The 17073-nt window shown below is 40.4% G+C and overlaps 1 protein-coding gene and 1 long non-coding RNA gene across 7 annotated transcripts; one reads left to right on the forward strand and one right to left on the reverse strand.

The window, feature by feature from the left end:
- Positions 1-24: 24 nt before the first annotated feature.
- Positions 25-12990, reverse strand: pcgf6 (polycomb group ring finger 6). Of its 6 annotated transcripts, none has more exons than XM_044215418.1 (12): positions 12848-12990; positions 12480-12591; positions 12091-12190; positions 10821-10917; positions 9769-9824; positions 9602-9661; positions 8811-8928; positions 8311-8338; positions 7454-7552; positions 3156-3215; positions 2627-2713; positions 1427-2509 (listed from the first exon to the last, which is right to left on the reverse strand). In XM_044215418.1, the coding sequence occupies exons 2-12, from the start codon at positions 12552-12554 to the stop codon at positions 2459-2461; spliced, it is 831 nt and encodes a 276-aa protein (XP_044071353.1). In that variant the 5' UTR covers positions 12555-12591; positions 12848-12990; the 3' UTR covers positions 1427-2458. The 6 variants fall into 6 exon arrangements, with proteins under 6 accessions (XP_044071355.1, XP_044071357.1, XP_044071353.1 ...); XM_044215419.1 differs by having other exon boundaries at positions 12816-12892; XM_044215420.1 differs by lacking the exon at positions 1427-2509 and adding an exon at positions 25-455 and having other exon boundaries at positions 12480-12902.
- Positions 12991-13214: 224 nt separating this feature from the next.
- Positions 13215-16469, forward strand: LOC122884918. Its single transcript, XR_006380001.1, has 3 exons — positions 13215-13675; positions 14846-14935; positions 16423-16469. It is a non-coding gene; the product is annotated as an uncharacterized LOC122884918 (long non-coding RNA).
- The last annotated feature ends 604 nt before the right edge of the window (positions 16470-17073 follow it).

Raw genomic sequence — 17073 nt, forward strand, 5'->3', positions numbered from 1 at the left:
GGAAAGTGGGAAAAGAGATACACTGTATATGTATAATGAGTTCATAGTTACATACTGTATTTATTAAGGGCAACACTAATACAAATGTTTTAGGACTAGAGCTGAAGTCAATATTTGGGTGATCATCAATATCTTGTGGTTAAAAATTTGTCTAAAAAAATACAAAATTTGACGTTTTTTCTGGGGCTCAGTATTTAGATGATCTTTGGACTCTAAAACGATCGCATTTTCTAGAAATAAAAGGAGAGGTGTGTCAGTATTATAAGACGTAAACCATTAAACAAAGGAGACTAACCTGTAAATGTAGACCAAATGTAATTTAGGTCTTCAGAGGAGATGAAAATGTTGCAGATATTGTAAATGCAACCAAGTATTGAATGTTCTGGGGATGAATTTCCATTATGCTGCTGTGTGAGATTGCACTGGGGGGGGTGTCGCTCAGATAGTCTTCATTTCTTAAGAGAAAGACATCAAATGTTAGCGTAGTTCCACTTCTCTGTCTCAGTTTAAAGCACTTTAGGCACATAGGGTGTATGGAGGATGATGGCGTCTGCTGGCTTTTTCTTTGCACCACTGTGTAGATGTTCTCCCCCTTGCATAATACATAATTAGACACAGTACTACTCTGTTGGAAAACCCTGTAGCGGCAGAAAGAATAGCCATCATGGTTTATCACTATGTGGACATTGCGTAAGCAGTGAAAAATATTCATCGCATCAAATAGCACATGCAGTCCAACTGTTAGCACAGGTCTCTTCACCTGGCTGCAGTGTCATACTGGGAAACCTGCCGTTTCAGTCGCACTGAAAAATGCAATGAATAAAATGACATGACTGAAAAATTGTTTTCTATGCTTCCATATGCAAGTCAGCGTATTCACAAATACAGGAGGACGTTCATCCAAGGCCGCCCCCGGTAAGATGTGAATCTCCACTAGTTCAAGCCAAACTGGGAAAGAGCCTCAACTCAGTAACAACTTGGACTCTTTTAAGATTTTAACCACATGTACTGAATGGTAGAAGAAATTCAGAAATACCTGGCCTTTGAAATGAAGAATTAAATGTAATATATCAAGATATTAAACAACTAAATAATAAATGTCATTCATCACGGGCTTTGTGTTCTCTAGCTGTGGTCAGGAAGGAATGCAAACTTCATATCTCCAACAGATGACACGGACTGGTTGACTTGTGATACTTCATAACTGCACACCAATAAACATGACCTGTATGATAAAATGCATCACTGGTGGAAGCAGTACATTGACACTGATATCATTTTCAATTTAGTCACAGTTGAGCAGTTATGTGAAGTATGGACATAGCATTTTCACTTATGAACGTAGCCTACAGTATGTCTTAAAAGTCTGATCTTAGGCATAATCCTCAATACAAACAGGAAACATGGATGAATTAAGAAACATTTCTCAGTCGTGCAGTCATTTATTAATTAATTGTGACAAAAGCAAGTAGGAAAGGTATTTTTATGAAACCCTACGAAAGACTTCCTAATACAAACTCCGTTTAAATAACTGCTTTTGTGCTCGGGCGAGTTGTACTGAAAGCATGTTTTATCAAGTCAATCGCATCAATTTACATCAGTAGTCTATACAAAAGCTCTTAAATGTGTAAATCAACAAGAAGAAAGTTGTAATTAAAGATAGACTCTATATAAACACGCACACAAACCTTTGGTAGTGAAAGCCCTTTTGTTTCAAGCCCTTTAAATCACAATTATCTATCTGAAATCACACAGCACTTGAAATCATAAATAGAAAAAAATGAAGATACCGGTTGCTAAACTACACTGATGCAGCTTTTCAGACATGACATTGTATTGCCTTCACAGACGTACTGTTTGAAATTTGAGGAGTTCCAGACTCACTAACAGTGGTTCAGTCCAGTTTTAGCCACAGCAGTAGTCACATTCTTGTGTGGAGTGAAAGCGCACTGAACAATACCTAAAAAGATACCGTGGCAGTAGGAAATAGGTATTTGTACTTTCCATTCATCGGGGATAATTCATTTTTACATGCTGGCACTTCAGTAAATCAAATGAATGTCACTTGTGTCCAGCAAACTTACAGCAGACACATGGGTTGTCCTGAAAACAAGATGTTGATCTTGGGAGTTGGAAATTTGATGCTGCAGTGTGAACAGCAGAGTTCAGGTTTACATCTTTTCATTCTAGACTGTTCAATAAAGAAATCCAAGTTCTTGGACTTTCTCTTCTCCAGCCACCTGCTACACTTTAATGCGACATTTAAGTTTGAGGTTTTATCGAACAATCTGTAAGCAGATTGTGACAATTGTAACAACACATCCGAGGCAGCTGTGGAGTCGCTGTAATGCCAATGTAGAAACTTTACTCCACATTATGACAAGAGTCTGATGAAGAGAAACAAAGTCCAAAAGGTCAGTCCTTCCCCTCAGGAATTAACTACATCCACCTCTCGTGGTCAAGACTGGGAGGGCAGGACCAAGCCAAAGTGCAGCACCAGCAGACCATCCTGGAGCAAAGTGGAAACAAGACCAAAAGGATCTCTCAAATGTATTCCTGGCCTTCTACAAAACTTCCATTATTAAAATTGTGGTTTGTTCCTACTGTATGTTGTTGTGGTGCTTACCTGTAGTGCCTCGTCGCCCACAGAGTTCTGTATGTCTTTGAGTGACTGGTAGTGATCTAGGAGGTGATCTCCACAAACCACATCCACCTGCAGGAAACACAAACACTTCAGACCACTGCAGCAATTCATGATGCCTAGAGAGAACTGTGTGTGTGTGTGTGTGTGTGTTTTATAATGATTTTGCCATAAAGTTTCTAGGCTTTCAGGTCAGTCCTACACAAAACTCTTCAAAATTCTGGAGGGACAAATTATGAGTGCTTCACAGCTTTTGAAATTGATTGGTTTTGACCAAACGAAACCATCTAGGGTACCCAGTGTCACATCAAAAATGCAGGGCAACATTTTAAGTGACCAAAACACTGAACATACAGGAAATGCTTCAGATATGTATGAGAAACTGGAAGGTGATGATGGGGAAGACTAAAACTTCAAGGGCAACTAGTCAATTCCAATTCTTCGAAAAGAGTTATAACAATATAAGAATTTAAAGGGAAGAGTTATATAACTGTTGTGAGAGTGGACAGTGAACCTTGCTTAGTCTTCCTCTGTCCTCTCCGGGTTCGTCCAGACAGGCCAGGGCAGTGCAGCACTGAGACCAAGAAATCAGCGTAAGCTTCTAATCCTCTTCCACGTGTTACTAAATACAAAATACACCAACACTCACCGTCAAACTGACCACATAACCCATTTCTATTTGTGCTCTGAGGAAAGGAGGACACTTCTGATTGTAACTCTAATATTTGTAATCATGAAACATCTCTTACAGCATGTCCCCTGCTCTTAAGACAGACATGTGGTATCATTGGACTGCTTATTTGGTTATAATCAGATTAAGGTTGTCCTTAAGGAGTGTCTGTTGTCCTTTAGATGTAGGCAGCCTGCTGAGTTTTGACCTGAGTAGCTGACCCTTCCATGTTGGCCTCTGCTTGTCTTCAGTGGACACATGTGCATTCCTCACTGCACTGCTCGATCCTCTGGTTATGTTTTCATGCCTTATCTTTTTGATACGTTTCAGTTTCACCTCTCTTTCTGTCCATATGCATGCTTCCTCTCTTGTTTTCCCACACCTGCGCACTTTCTATTTCTCTTTTGATCTCTGTCCCTCTCTCCCTCTATTTTCAGCAAGTCGTTTGAATTTTTGGTTTAAACGTTGGTATCAATTAATTTCCATTACTGGTAGCAAAGCCAGTTCACCAAAGCAGCTTTTGACACATATTGACCCGTAAAGACCCCCGATGCGGATCTGACCCATGTCACTGCGTTGGCTGAATGGTGTATTACTACTGGACTTTTAAACACTAGACAACCAAATTTCCTCCTCCCATTTCTTATCACTATGATACGGCTGTTAAGAGGACACATCTTTCAATAAGATAATGACAAAGTTTACTTACACCTTGTCCAGTGTTGCTATCATTTCCTGGAAACAAGTAAGGGTGTAACGGTTCTCAAACCGCAACCGAATCCACGATATAAAACGTCCACGGTCTCGAGTCGCGGTTTCGTCCTGGGTGTGTTAAAAAGTCAAAATAGTCTATTTATGTCTACCAGTCGCACGCACAGTACAGAAATTCTAGAGCGCAGGTTTTACTAGGAAAGTTTTGGTAGTGCACCAGTTGTTGTCTATTAGCTGCTAACTTTAGCATGCTACTCAGCTAGCCTGGTTAGCCAGGTTAGTCAAGCTCAAGTAGTGTTGGTTTCCTGGTTCGTTAAAGCAAAAATGGACGATTAGTGTCAAACTGTATGCTGACATTGTTCAACTGAAGAGTACGTCTGCGGAAACACTTCAAACATGTCATTTACAACGGCATTAACCAAAAGTGTCGATTAGCGGAACGAGACAGAAACAGACTGGAAGGCGAGTCCTTCTCCCCGCAGCGTTCAGGCAGCCTCTCACTGCAGATTCAGACCATGACCGAGCAATAACTAATGCTATAGGAGTGTTTATATGCGATATTGTTCAGGAATGATCAACAAGTCAGTCTTACGATGGAGCATTACTGAAATTTTTGTTATTTTTGTTATTTATTTGTTATTATTGACACTATGCCAGCATTTGAGTGCCTTAACTATTGCAGTAAGAATTATAGCCAAATGTGCTGTTGAATGTTTACATTTTTCAAAATAAATGACAAATGTCCTTTTTTTTTTTTTGTTTTCCCTGCTATACTGAAAATGTACCAAACCGTGACCTAAACCAAGGTACATACCGAACCATGAGCTTTGTGTACTGTTACACACCCCTACAAACAAGTAAATTAGGCAAGTAGGATAGGCTACGTCATTAACAACAAGGCTCCTCCACTTGCGGCTCACCTGCTGTTGTGAAAAAATCCAAAATGCGAGTTGTGTTTTTTGGGCGACTTGATAAAACATAGCGCTGACGAAGAAAGTCAACAGAGCAGGCAGATGCAGGGAGAGAGAAACAGAAAGAGTCGGAGCGGGGCAAGCGGTGTGTGTGTGTGTGTGTGGTGGGGGGAGTTTGTGAGTAAACACTAAAATAAGGTGGAGAATTAAGCAGAATTAAAACGCTGAAATAAGAAATAACCTACTAAAAATATGGCCATGTATTAATGTATTCTTTCAAATATATATATAATTTTTTTCGATAGACAAATATAATGAGCCCCCCATGCACACGTTCCAATGTTCAATACCAATAAATGGCTTTTCTTCTTCATAAGGTGTATTTGTATTATTAAACTATTGTTAGGCTTATACTAAAATAGTGGCATAAAATGAACAGATAAAGACAATTAAAAAAATCGTTAATAACAATTATTTGTATGACAATTAATAAATAACAACAACAATAATTAATAGCGAAAATTTCATGATCGTGACAGCCCTATCTGAGTCATGCAGTGGCCCGTCATTTGACACGTCAACTGACACACACAGCACACCCCGACTGTACCCTACAGACAGAAGTAGCTGGGATGTGCCCATCCTGGGGTCAGTCCCCTCCTGGACCCCCTTCAGTTCGCATACCAGCCCCGGCTGGGAGTTGAGGACGCCATCATCTTCCTGCGGAACCGCATCTACACCCACCTGAACAGGCCGGCAAGCATGGTGAGGATCATGTTTTTTTGACTTCTCCAGTGCTTTCAACACCATCCGGCCAGCCCTGCTGGGTGAGAAGCTGGCAGCGATGCAGGTGGAGACCCCCCTCGAGTCCTGGATTGTTGACTACCTGACTGGCAGACCACAGCACGTGCGTCTGTAGCACTGTGTGTCGGACAGCGTGGTCAGCAACACTGGGGCCCCTCAGGGGACTGTCCTCTCTCCCTTCCTCTTCACCATCTACACCACAGACTTCAGCTACCACACAGAGTCCTGCCACCTTCAGAAGTTTTCTGATGACTCTGCTGTGGTGGGATGTATCAGCGGTGGTGAGGAGTCTGAGTACAGGGATGTGGTGGGGAACTTTGTCTCATGTGTGAGCAGAACCATCTGCAGCTCAATGCGACAAAGTCTAAGGAGCTGGTGGTAGACCTACGAAGGGCCAAGGCACCAGTGACCCCGGTTTCCATCCAGGGGGTCAGTGTGGACATTGTAGAGGATTACAAGTACCTGGGAGTGCAGATGGACAATAAACTGGACTGAAGCGTTTTACAGGAAGGGCCAGAGCCGCCTCTATTTTCTGAGGAGGACAATGCTGAAGATGTTTTATGAGTCTGTGGTGGCCAGTGCTATCCTGTATGCTGTTGCATGCTGGGGCAGCAGGCTGAGGGTAGCGGACGCTAACAGGCTCAACAGACTGATCCGTAAGGCCGGTGACATTGTGGGGGTGGAGCTAGACTCTCTGTCCGTAGTGTCAGAGAGGAGGATGCTGGCCAAACTACATGCCATCTTGGACAGTGTCTCCCACCCGCTCCATGACGTGCTGGTCAAACAAAGGAGCACCTTCAGCGAAAGACTCATCCCCCCAAAATGCACCACAGGAAGTCATTCCTGCCTGTGGCCATCAAACTCTTTAACTCCTCCCTCCAAGTGTCAGTCTATATGACCCTAAGTCATTAAACTGGACATTGGACCATTAACATCACTGCAATACTTGAAATAATTGTGCAATATTCTCTGTTTAATACTGCTGTGAAATATACTGTTTTAGATATTTATTCATACTTCTATTACTGCTGTGCAATATCCACCGTCTCATAATCATCTTAATAAGCTACACTTAACTTGACAGTACATGCACTATTACTTATTACTTATATTATTACATTGTATTATTATACCGTACATGCTTAACAACTGGTAAATCCATGTGTAACTTTACACTTATTTTAATTTTATACTTATATCCACTTTGTACTTAATTTATCTTGCCTGTATTATAGTGTATTATATTTATTTGCTTAGTACTTCTATTCCTGTGGGCACTGACGTGATAGTGAGCAGCTGTAACAAAAGAGTTTCCCCTCGGGGATCAATAAAGTATTTCTGATTCTGATTCTGAAATGTGATCAAATAGCTGCTTTTCTAGAGTTGACTTATACCAACACTAGGAAATAAAAACAGTGGCATATCAACACACTGCTGCTGTGTGGGTTTACAAAGACAACAACAGACATGGTTGTTTTAATATGCATCATACGCTGCAGGTGTGTGTTGCCCTTAAGTGAGGACATTAGCTTCCTGGCTGCACACTGTTGGCCATTACGAAATTGCTGTCTTCTAATATGTGAAAGCGCCCACACACTTACATACACCACTGTGGCCCTGGTCACGCCTACACTATACTGTAATGCCAACTTCCTTTGCTATCCTACTTCTGTGGTCACTTTGTGAACTCATTAGCTGTAAGCCTGGCAGACTCACCTGGCAGGTGGGGCTCAGCTCCATCTTCCTCCTGATGAACAGCTCCACGTGGCGGATAGTGGCCTCGCCTGACACACGAACGTACCGCCTCTCTAATGGCTAAACAGTGACAGGGTGGAATGTTATTCATCAAAAACTACAGAGATTTATAATTAAATTGGTGCCATGTCATTTTAAACTGTGAAACTGAAAAAAACAAAAAACAAAAACGTAACAATGTTGGTTATTATACATGTGTGTTTTATCTACACAATATTCCTATTTGGTGCAACCTTAAAAACATGGCTTACAGGGTTTAAAAATTTCACTTAAAATTGAATTTATAAATATTTTCATATTAACATATCAAATGAAATGTAACTCACAGCAGCTCTACAGAGCTTTTAGCTCCGTGTTTATCCCAGCCCACACACAGATTATATGATTAGAGTGTCACTGCTCTGCCAACCCCATATAAACCCATAGGCTGCTGTTTCCAGCAAGTAGTGAAGAGAGTATAGCATCTAGCTGCTAAAGACTCAAGAGACCAGTGCTACAATGCCAGAAAATATTGGACTATCTAACTTTTTAGCCAACAGTTCACGTGGGTTTTTGAACTGCACAGTCCCTGATAAACAATGCAATTCTCTGAGACAAAAGGATTCTTGACAGTATATCCAACAGACACTGTAATTACAAGATAGCTTGATCAGGAATATCCTAATGGATCATCAGGCGTGGGTGCAGCATTTAGTGCAATCTTTATCATGTTATCATCCATCGTGTCCATAGTTTCTGTTACAGTGCACTATTATGCACTATTATAATCTAATAAGAATTGTTATAAATCCCTGTTATTAACTATTTTAAGTAATTACCTTATAGTTACTGATGCCCTCTTCAGCCCTGAAAACAAAACAAGAGTCAGTATACAGTAAGTACAACTTTTTGGTACTAAGCAAGCAGTCAATATAAGACAATGGGACTATCTGGTGGCATGTGTATGTAACTACATGCTAATTTCATTCACTGCTACAAACTGGGTTCCCCTTTTTCCTCAAAGCAGAAGACGTGGTTGCCAAGAGCCAAATTCAGGTCAGTCCGTCGTGTTTACGTCTACAGGTCAAAAGCAAAGCCCCTATCCTTTGAACTAGAATTATTACCTCTCTTATCTTGTACCTCTCTTATCCTGGCTGTTATGCAAATGCCTTCACACTGAACTTATGAGTTTGTATTCTTTTTAAAAAAATGGGGCATGAAGTACACAATATACCTAGCACTAGGCCATTTTTACAACAGACATTTGAACATATCATAGCAGCAAATATCAGGTGTGATTAAAAAAGCTGGACAAAGAACTGCCCAGTGAGATCCTTGCCCAACAAAATCCAGCAGCAGAGATACATCCAGCTCAGGAGGAATGGTGAACACAGACTGGGGAATGTTATCCTTCTTCTGCCTCCTTAACACAACAGGACCCGGAGGGGAGACCACCACTGCAAAGCAGGAACGAGAAAACACAGGGCAATTCAAACTCTCAAGCTCTTGCTACTGTTGTGCTGAAAATCTCCATCTTTGGATTTCCAGTTCATTAATGCTCAGATTTAATTGCAAAATGAAAACACTGAAGTTAAAATGTCAAACACATTATGCATACAAGTATAAAACTGAATGTGGTTGCGAGACGGTCAATGATTGTTTTCTCCTCTTATTAAAGTCCTTAACGGTAGTTCCCCTTCTTTGAGGACCTTTGTTCCTTTGTTCAGTCTTCCAATGCAGACAACAGTGATCCCAGCTTGATAAAACTTTATTGTGTTTGGGTTGTGTTTCAGTGTTGTCAAAAATAGTCTGATTGGTCAAAGGTTGCACTGCAGTGAGAGAAGACCAATTTGTTACTCATTGACAGAGAACAGAGTGGTGTCGTTCAGGTCCCCATGGAGCTCTATGACCAACAGCATTAAATGTGTTGTTGTTCAATATTATTTGATAGCTTATCTGCAGTGCGTGGATCGCCATTGCAGTTACTTTGAGTAAATACTTCAGTAACTCATTAAAACCGAACGAAAGTGAAATACTATATGTGATATCACACACAGACAATGAATGACAAGCGTTCCGCTAACGTTGCCCCAAGCCTGTTTACTTAAACTTATGGCTGAACTATTTTACCTGGTTTTGGCACATCCAGCCCTCTCTCTTTGTAGAAGTTACTCATTTGTTCTCTTTCGACTGTAGTACAAAAAAAAAAGAGTTCACATTAGAATTTTAACAGAAAATGACTCATAATGTTTATGAATTACGTTAAATACATCTGACTGTATATACACTGTACTTACACTCCTCCAGGAAGGGAACCATTTTGTAAACAATATCCTGCAGTTGTCTGTCAGGCCTGTAGGAACACAGAGGAAAAGTGTTTGAAGCTTGACACTGACTGCTTTATCACAGATCTGACTGACAGCAGATTTCCAATCCTAAAATTGATTTATTTCCTCAATTTTAGGATTCATTGTGACAATAAACGAACTATAAAAGTGTTTCCACACGTTTAAAAGACTTTTCCCTTCTGAATAACTTAACCTCAACTATAAAAAATTTGGCTGACAATAGGCTTGGGCGGTATTAAGGTATTATGGTATACCAGGGTATTTAGAAATCCCGAAAGTATTTTAAATACCGTCAAAAACACAGACGCCCCCCTTTCAGGTGGATCGATCATATTGGCTCTTAGATATTTTATTTTCTGTGCACTCAGTTCGGATTTGAGTGTGTATGTTTGCTCAAAAGACGCTCTGTGCTTTGTCTTGTAATGTCAGTGTCGCTTCACATTGCCACTTTTAATAATCGCCACGGTCTGCCAGTGGGAAGAATGAACATGTAAAAGAGTCTGTCCATTCTGGATTCAAAGATCTCTTTTTGCGGTCTACTTTTCTCTTTTTAGCACGCCATGTGAAATTACTTCATTGTCTCGCATTTTTGTCCGACTGTCTCTCATCTCGTCTCCGCTGTCACACAGGCTGTGTGTAATCTCACTCACTCACTCACTGAGTCGAGTCGCAATGCACAGATTTGATTGGCTGAGTAGCGTTATGTGAGATGATTCTGGGCCGCTAAACCAGTGCCGTAACGAATAGAAAATCTGCGCCGGTTAAAATAGAAACACTCCGGCACGCTACAATGACTTCTATCACCAGCAGCTCAGCTTTTACGCTTTTTTTTTGTTTTTTACATAAATACCATCATATACCGTATACCCCGGTGAAATGTCAGGAAGGTATGAAAAAATAGATACCACCCAAGCCTAGTTGACAACCATCTATTCACTGAACAGGTACAGAAGGTGATCCAAATTAGCAAATACATCAAGAATTAAAAGGCCTAGGCCTACCTTATGTTGTAGAGTGGTTGTGTCTGGTGGACTACAATGCTGCATGTGGGACACCTGTTGCTGTAGAAAAAGTGCTTCACGATGCAGCTTTTGCAAACTTGGAAAAGATAAAACACATCAAAATGTAAGACACAGTCAGGACATGGCCAGACTAATATTGACTTTTGAGGCCTGTAGTTGCATTCTGTCTGGATGTCAACAAAAGCCACTAACAAGCAGTAGGCAAAGTGACTTCAGTCTGACGCGAATGACAGGAGATGTAATCTGGTTTAAAAGCATTTACTTAAAAAAAGTTTCAATTACATCGTCACACAAAAAACCATGCTCTCCCGTGCCTAATGTCCGACTCTACTGCACATGACGACACTCATTTTATACATTACCTATGTCTTATACAATGACTAGAAATTATGAACTATGAATTTTGCATATAGAAAAGAAAAAGACAATCTTTTTGGAGATCTTTTTTGTTGTCCAACTCTCCTACAGACTGTTGCATTCTGATATAAGCTTCCTGATGGCTGAGGTTGCTTGAGAAATACAATTTTTTTGTGTTAGCTGCAACAACATAGTTGCACCTGCAAGGCCGAGATAGATATTAATATTTTTGAGTTTAAATAATCTTAGGACTATATACATACATACATACATATACACACACATATACAGCCAATATTATTTTTTTTTTACGTAAACACAAACGTTTTTGAAGAATCCCTTAGATTTGATTGATTGTTAAAGTATTGCGACCGACACATATAGTGAGCAGTGTGTTTTTCAGTTTAAAAAAAACAAACAAAACCTTTGCATTTTTGAACTGAAATTTCTTGTTACCAATAAATAGCCAATATACATATATGCTGATACAGATATATCAGTGATAAGCTAATATCAGCCGATACATTGGCCAAACCGGTTTATCAGCCGGGCTCTTGTTAAATCTGACACACATGACATGGGACATCATGCTAGGGATGAAATGTTGGTATGGGCGTCCTGACAGTCTAGTAGTCTAAGAGGATTACTATGAAACCACAGTATCCCCAGTTTGTACCGTTATTACACATCATTCCCCATGTTTCATGTCTTACTGTATCCCAAGAAGTTTGATTCCCAAAGGAGAAACTCAATCAGTGCTTGTCCGTTGCTATGCACCCAGTGGTGTAAGGAATGTATTAAATTAAACACCCAATTAATTTAGAACCCATTGAATCCTCTTAAAGTCCTCTGAGGACTCGAGGAGCTAAAGCAGACCTCTGTTGTGACTCACATGTGTGCAGGCACTCTGTGATGGTGGTGGCATCGATGAGGAAGCCGCAGCAGAGGGCACAGCGGATATATGGATAAAACTGATTGAGGGGGAGCTTGGGCTGAAAGTAAACAAACCACAGTCAATAGTTAGAGCTTTAAAATAGCCATGCCGCTGCATTTACATCACATGAACTCGAGTCTGCCTCAAAAACCAGGCACACAAGTTCCTTCTAAGCGTCAACGTATGTTTCACTTAGCGCATGTTTCTTTTCACTAAGAAGGGCATCTCAAAAATGTAGGATATATTTGTCAGTTGTCAGAAAAGGGTGCAAATGAAAACGACGTGCTCGCTATGAATGGAGTAAAGTTAAAGAGACCTTCGATATGAGATAATATCTGTAAACGTACCTCGTCCTCTGAATCGCTGTCTGATATGTTCGCTGACCCTTCATGACTCCTGCGACCATATGGAGGAGGTGACATTCCCAACAGCTGCTCACAACACTACAATAGACCTCACCTGCCAGTGAACGTGTGGTAAGTTAGCTAAGTTACGCTTGGCTAGCTGGCTAACATTAGCTAGCTTGCTTATTATATGCAATACTAAAAACATAAACACATGCGCTTGGAGATTGCAGCTACAGCTTCGTTGCTAATGTTACCTAAAGTGGCTAGGTTAAACGCCTCAGTCTGTGATATTACTATAAAAGAACACTTTAACATGAAATAAGATTACTTCCTAACTTTATATACTTTGTCGCCTTCTTCACACTCACGTTAACGACTCAATTTCCCTCGCTCGTACTCCGCGAGCGGCAACAACAATACGACGTCCGGCCTGGATCCTTCAGAATAAATGTGATCTGACCAGATATATTAGAGTCCAGCGTTTTATACAGTCTGTGGATTCCACACAAAAAATAACCCATTTTATGACCTGTACGTGATCCTTCCATTTTAATTTAATCTGTAGCTGTGTAGAAAAAAAATGCAGACCCTTAAACGTTCAAAGCCTTCAAAAACAAAATTTTACAATCACAACACATAAGAAAAGCCACTGGCAATTTGGTGGATTCACTTTAACAGAATTGTATGAATTAAATAATGAGGGAACTGAACTGGAATTTGACCTACAGCATAAAATATAACAAAATTTAGTAACTAAGTATTTCTCTAATGATTCCAAACACAATTGACAAATTCCAAACATTTATTGTGAAGACACAATGATGTATTTTCCGGTGATAGCAATACACGGGGAAGAAGGTTTTACTCTAATTTTACCAACAGGGGGCGCTCGAAGCGCATGATAATGGACAATGCCAGTTTTACAAAAAGTCACTTTTCTTGAAGTGCAGAAGTCATTCCTGTGTTGTTCCTGGATGCGTGTCTGTATTTATTATTTTCTGTTTTTTCCCTTTCTTTTCATTCAATTTTATTTTTGCTTTTGTTGGTATCATAATGGGGAGGTATTTCTTAGATGTGCCCAGGTGAGACCTCGCTGGCCACCAGAAGTGAGCACTGACACTGTTGACTGAATCAGGAGCGGTTCCTGGAGCTTCAGCTGAGAAGAAATCAAAAAAGAAGGAAAAGCTAATATTGCTGTAAGTGTGTAAAGCAAACATTTTATGTGTGAAATATTTGTCCAAAATAATAACATTTAATATAGAAAAATGCATCAACTAATGTTCTTCTTTAAGAATTCAACACAGCCATAACAATGTGGACAACACTATCTGTAGATCCACCAATTAAAATTATTTTCCTTGCAATGTCAAGGAAGGAATCTTTTGGTGCATTTGGCAATTAATTGCAAACATTCATTGCATGGACCACAAGCTACCAATCATTTCTCCAAGAGATGTTTCCCACAATTGCACATGGCTCCGTGCAGTAAGCACTTAGACAGAGTAAAAATATATTTCCCACTGTGTGTTACATGACACTTATCTGTGCCCCGAGGGCTCTGTATAGCGACTTGCATATTTTAGACAGAGGTTTTGAAGTGTTGCAGTGACATGCCCACCAGAGACGGGACATCCGCTAATAGACAATCCCAGCAGCATGTCTAAGCAGCACAGACATTCCTTCAGGAAACAATTTATATCATGTCGTTTATGGGAGCTGGGAAACCCATCGCCATTTCAAGCATTACAGTGGATTTTATGCTTCAGCTGATGAAACTCATCCTCTTGTATTGCAGGTCATTGGCTCCAAAAAGCATAATCGCTGCTGTGTTTCTGGTCATGTAACTACATGCAGGGGTTATAGGTGCTCTGAATTCATTCATCCTTTTGCATCATAATCCGTTAAATGGGAGAGTTCAGAGATGAGAAACAATCCACTGCCAGTATACACAACATGTTTGAGTGTACATTTTGTGTATTTATATTGGCAAGACTGATGGTGTTTTCATTTTGAACATGCCTAAGCCCTAATATTATTTGGGGGAAACCAAGTCGTCACCTCCACCTTCTACAAAGCATCCTTTGTAGCTGATGTGTTCAAATGCATTCTGATGGAGCGGCATGAATCAACTTACTCCACTCCTTAATGACTATTATACAAACCAAGGTGGTCTGAGCTCATTCATTTCATCAGTCATTTATAAAGCCTACTACTTATCCAACACTTGTGGATAATCTGAGGAAGATTATTTCAACTTTTTTCCAAGTCCACCTATTGCACTTATGTAATCATATTTTTCACTCCCCATTTTAACCAGTGTAGCACTGGCAGCATTACACCTTCACCTCTGTCTGCTTTGTATACAGTGTCACTGAATCAGCCTGTGGGTGTGAAGATGATGCATGCTGTCCTGCATCTTATACCTTTGCACATTATTCTTTGAGGACCGTCAGCAGGTACGAGCAGCTGAATCAAACAAAATCACAGACTTATTACTACATGAACGGTTGCTGCCATAGAAGTAGAGGAAATGTTCTGCATGGGAGAAAGTGGCATTAAGTGTCACAGATCACACAGATATAAGGGAGAAAGAGTGTGTTTGGCAGAGAGAGAGTGATAGTTCAAGACATAAAATTTGACGATGAATTAATTAAATTAATCTAGGTAACAACGTGGATTTTTAATTATTTTACGACAGTAGAGAGATGACAGGAAATTAGGGGAGAGAGATGGGGAACGAGGGAATGACATGCAACAAAGGACCCCTGGCTGGATTTGAACCAGGCACATTGTGGAACCCCTACACTACCAGAGCACCCCGAGTTAACAACAAGTGACGCTTGTCGACAGTTGTGCCTCTTGTGAGTTTAATAACTCATATTTATTATATTTTGTGGTAATAATTGCAAATTAGTACAGTAGCCTGTGGAGAGCTGTAGCCAGGATTTCAGAAATACTGAGGTCATGAGTCTGAACATCTCCAGCAGAATCCCAACACCCTGAGAAATTTTGGACAAACCACCAAAAATATTGGTATCATTTTTTTAATATTTGCTTATAACAGTTTTTATCTTTTATGTAAATCTTATATCTCCACAATGGCAGGACATATTTCTGGTGGAGAAATACCAATTTATTTTAATTGATTTTTTGGCAGAACAAATAGTCAAATATAAGAATGCTGACTTGATTCTATCTCTGCTCTGGCTGTCTCTCCTGGCACATGTGTGGTGTCAGATCGCTTTCTTATTAAATTTGAAAAGACACTAGCCTGTCCTTGTAATGCTGGTGGTGATGTATTTACCATTAGCACTTGGTTCAGTTAAGGTTGGAGTAAGTCTGTGATCTTCTCTCTGTCTGTGCTCTTGCATGGTTAAAGTCTTACTTTAACTACACAATGTGTTTCCAATAGTAATATTACATCCAAATTTTCTGATGTGAAATATGAAGTACATCAGGACTCTGTTCTTGGCTCTCTGCTTTTCTCTATTTATATTCCACCTCTTGGCCAAATTATACACAGTCATGGAATTAATTTCCACTGCTATGCGGATGATACTCAGCTATATGTGCCTGTAAAAGCGGATGATCATTCCCAAATTGTTAAATTAGAGGCCAACTTGTCTGCTGTAAAAAACTGGATGTCATGTAAATTCCTGCTCATACATTCTGAGAAAACTGCGATGCTGATCACTGGCCCTGTTCGACATAGACACCAGTTTGACAAAATTTGACAAATAAGAATCTTGGTGTTACGTTTGATCAGTGCATTAAAGAAATCATCAAGCCCGCCTTTTTTCACCTACACAACACACAGCTGTGTGCCTATCTCCCTCTCTCTCTCTCTCTCTCTCTCTCTCTCTCTCTCTCTCTCTCTTTTGTCTCTCTCTTCCCCCTGTCTCTCTCTGTCCCTATTTTCTCCTTGTCCCCCTTTTTCACTCAGGCTTCTCTGTGCTGGACCATCGGCTTTCCTGGGACCTCTCTCTCTCTTCTGGCAGTTGGAGCCTCATTCCAGATGTTTTGGATCTGGATCATCGTCCTCCAGGAGATTCAGCCTCTCCTCTCGTCTCTCTCTCTCTCCCTTGTGTGCATGTTGTCCTTGTCTCTCTCTCCCTCTGTGTGTTTGTTTCCTTTCTCCCATCTGTATGAATGGTGTGCTTGAGCTGCTGAGTTTTTCCTTATCTGAATCTGGTCTAAGGATGGAGGGTCATATGCTGTGCAGATTGTAAAGCCCCTTGAGGTAAATTTGTGATGTAAACAAAATTGACTTGACTTGACTTGACTTGTGAACCTGAGAGGTTTAGTGAACGATGTTTGCAGTAATGGATCAGTCATTTCCATTCATGATAATCCTCTTTATCCTCTAAATGTACCCTCCACTCGGTGTAATCAGGCAGTTTATGTGCAGAACACTGAATGCTCACTGGGACTTCTTGTGGTTAAATATTTACTTTTGAGAGATTTCTTTGTGATGAAGTGTGGACTACTTTCTATCTGCCAAAGGATGTCTGTGGGAATATAGAACATTTGTAGTGCTGTGTTTTTGGGAGTCATATTCTGCCTCTTAGTGTTTCAAGTGCCTTTGCAAGTCATG

Source organism: Siniperca chuatsi, linkage group LG11 (assembly GCF_020085105.1).
Source record: "Siniperca chuatsi isolate FFG_IHB_CAS linkage group LG11, ASM2008510v1, whole genome shotgun sequence".
NCBI lineage: Eukaryota > Metazoa > Chordata > Actinopteri > Centrarchiformes > Sinipercidae > Siniperca > Siniperca chuatsi.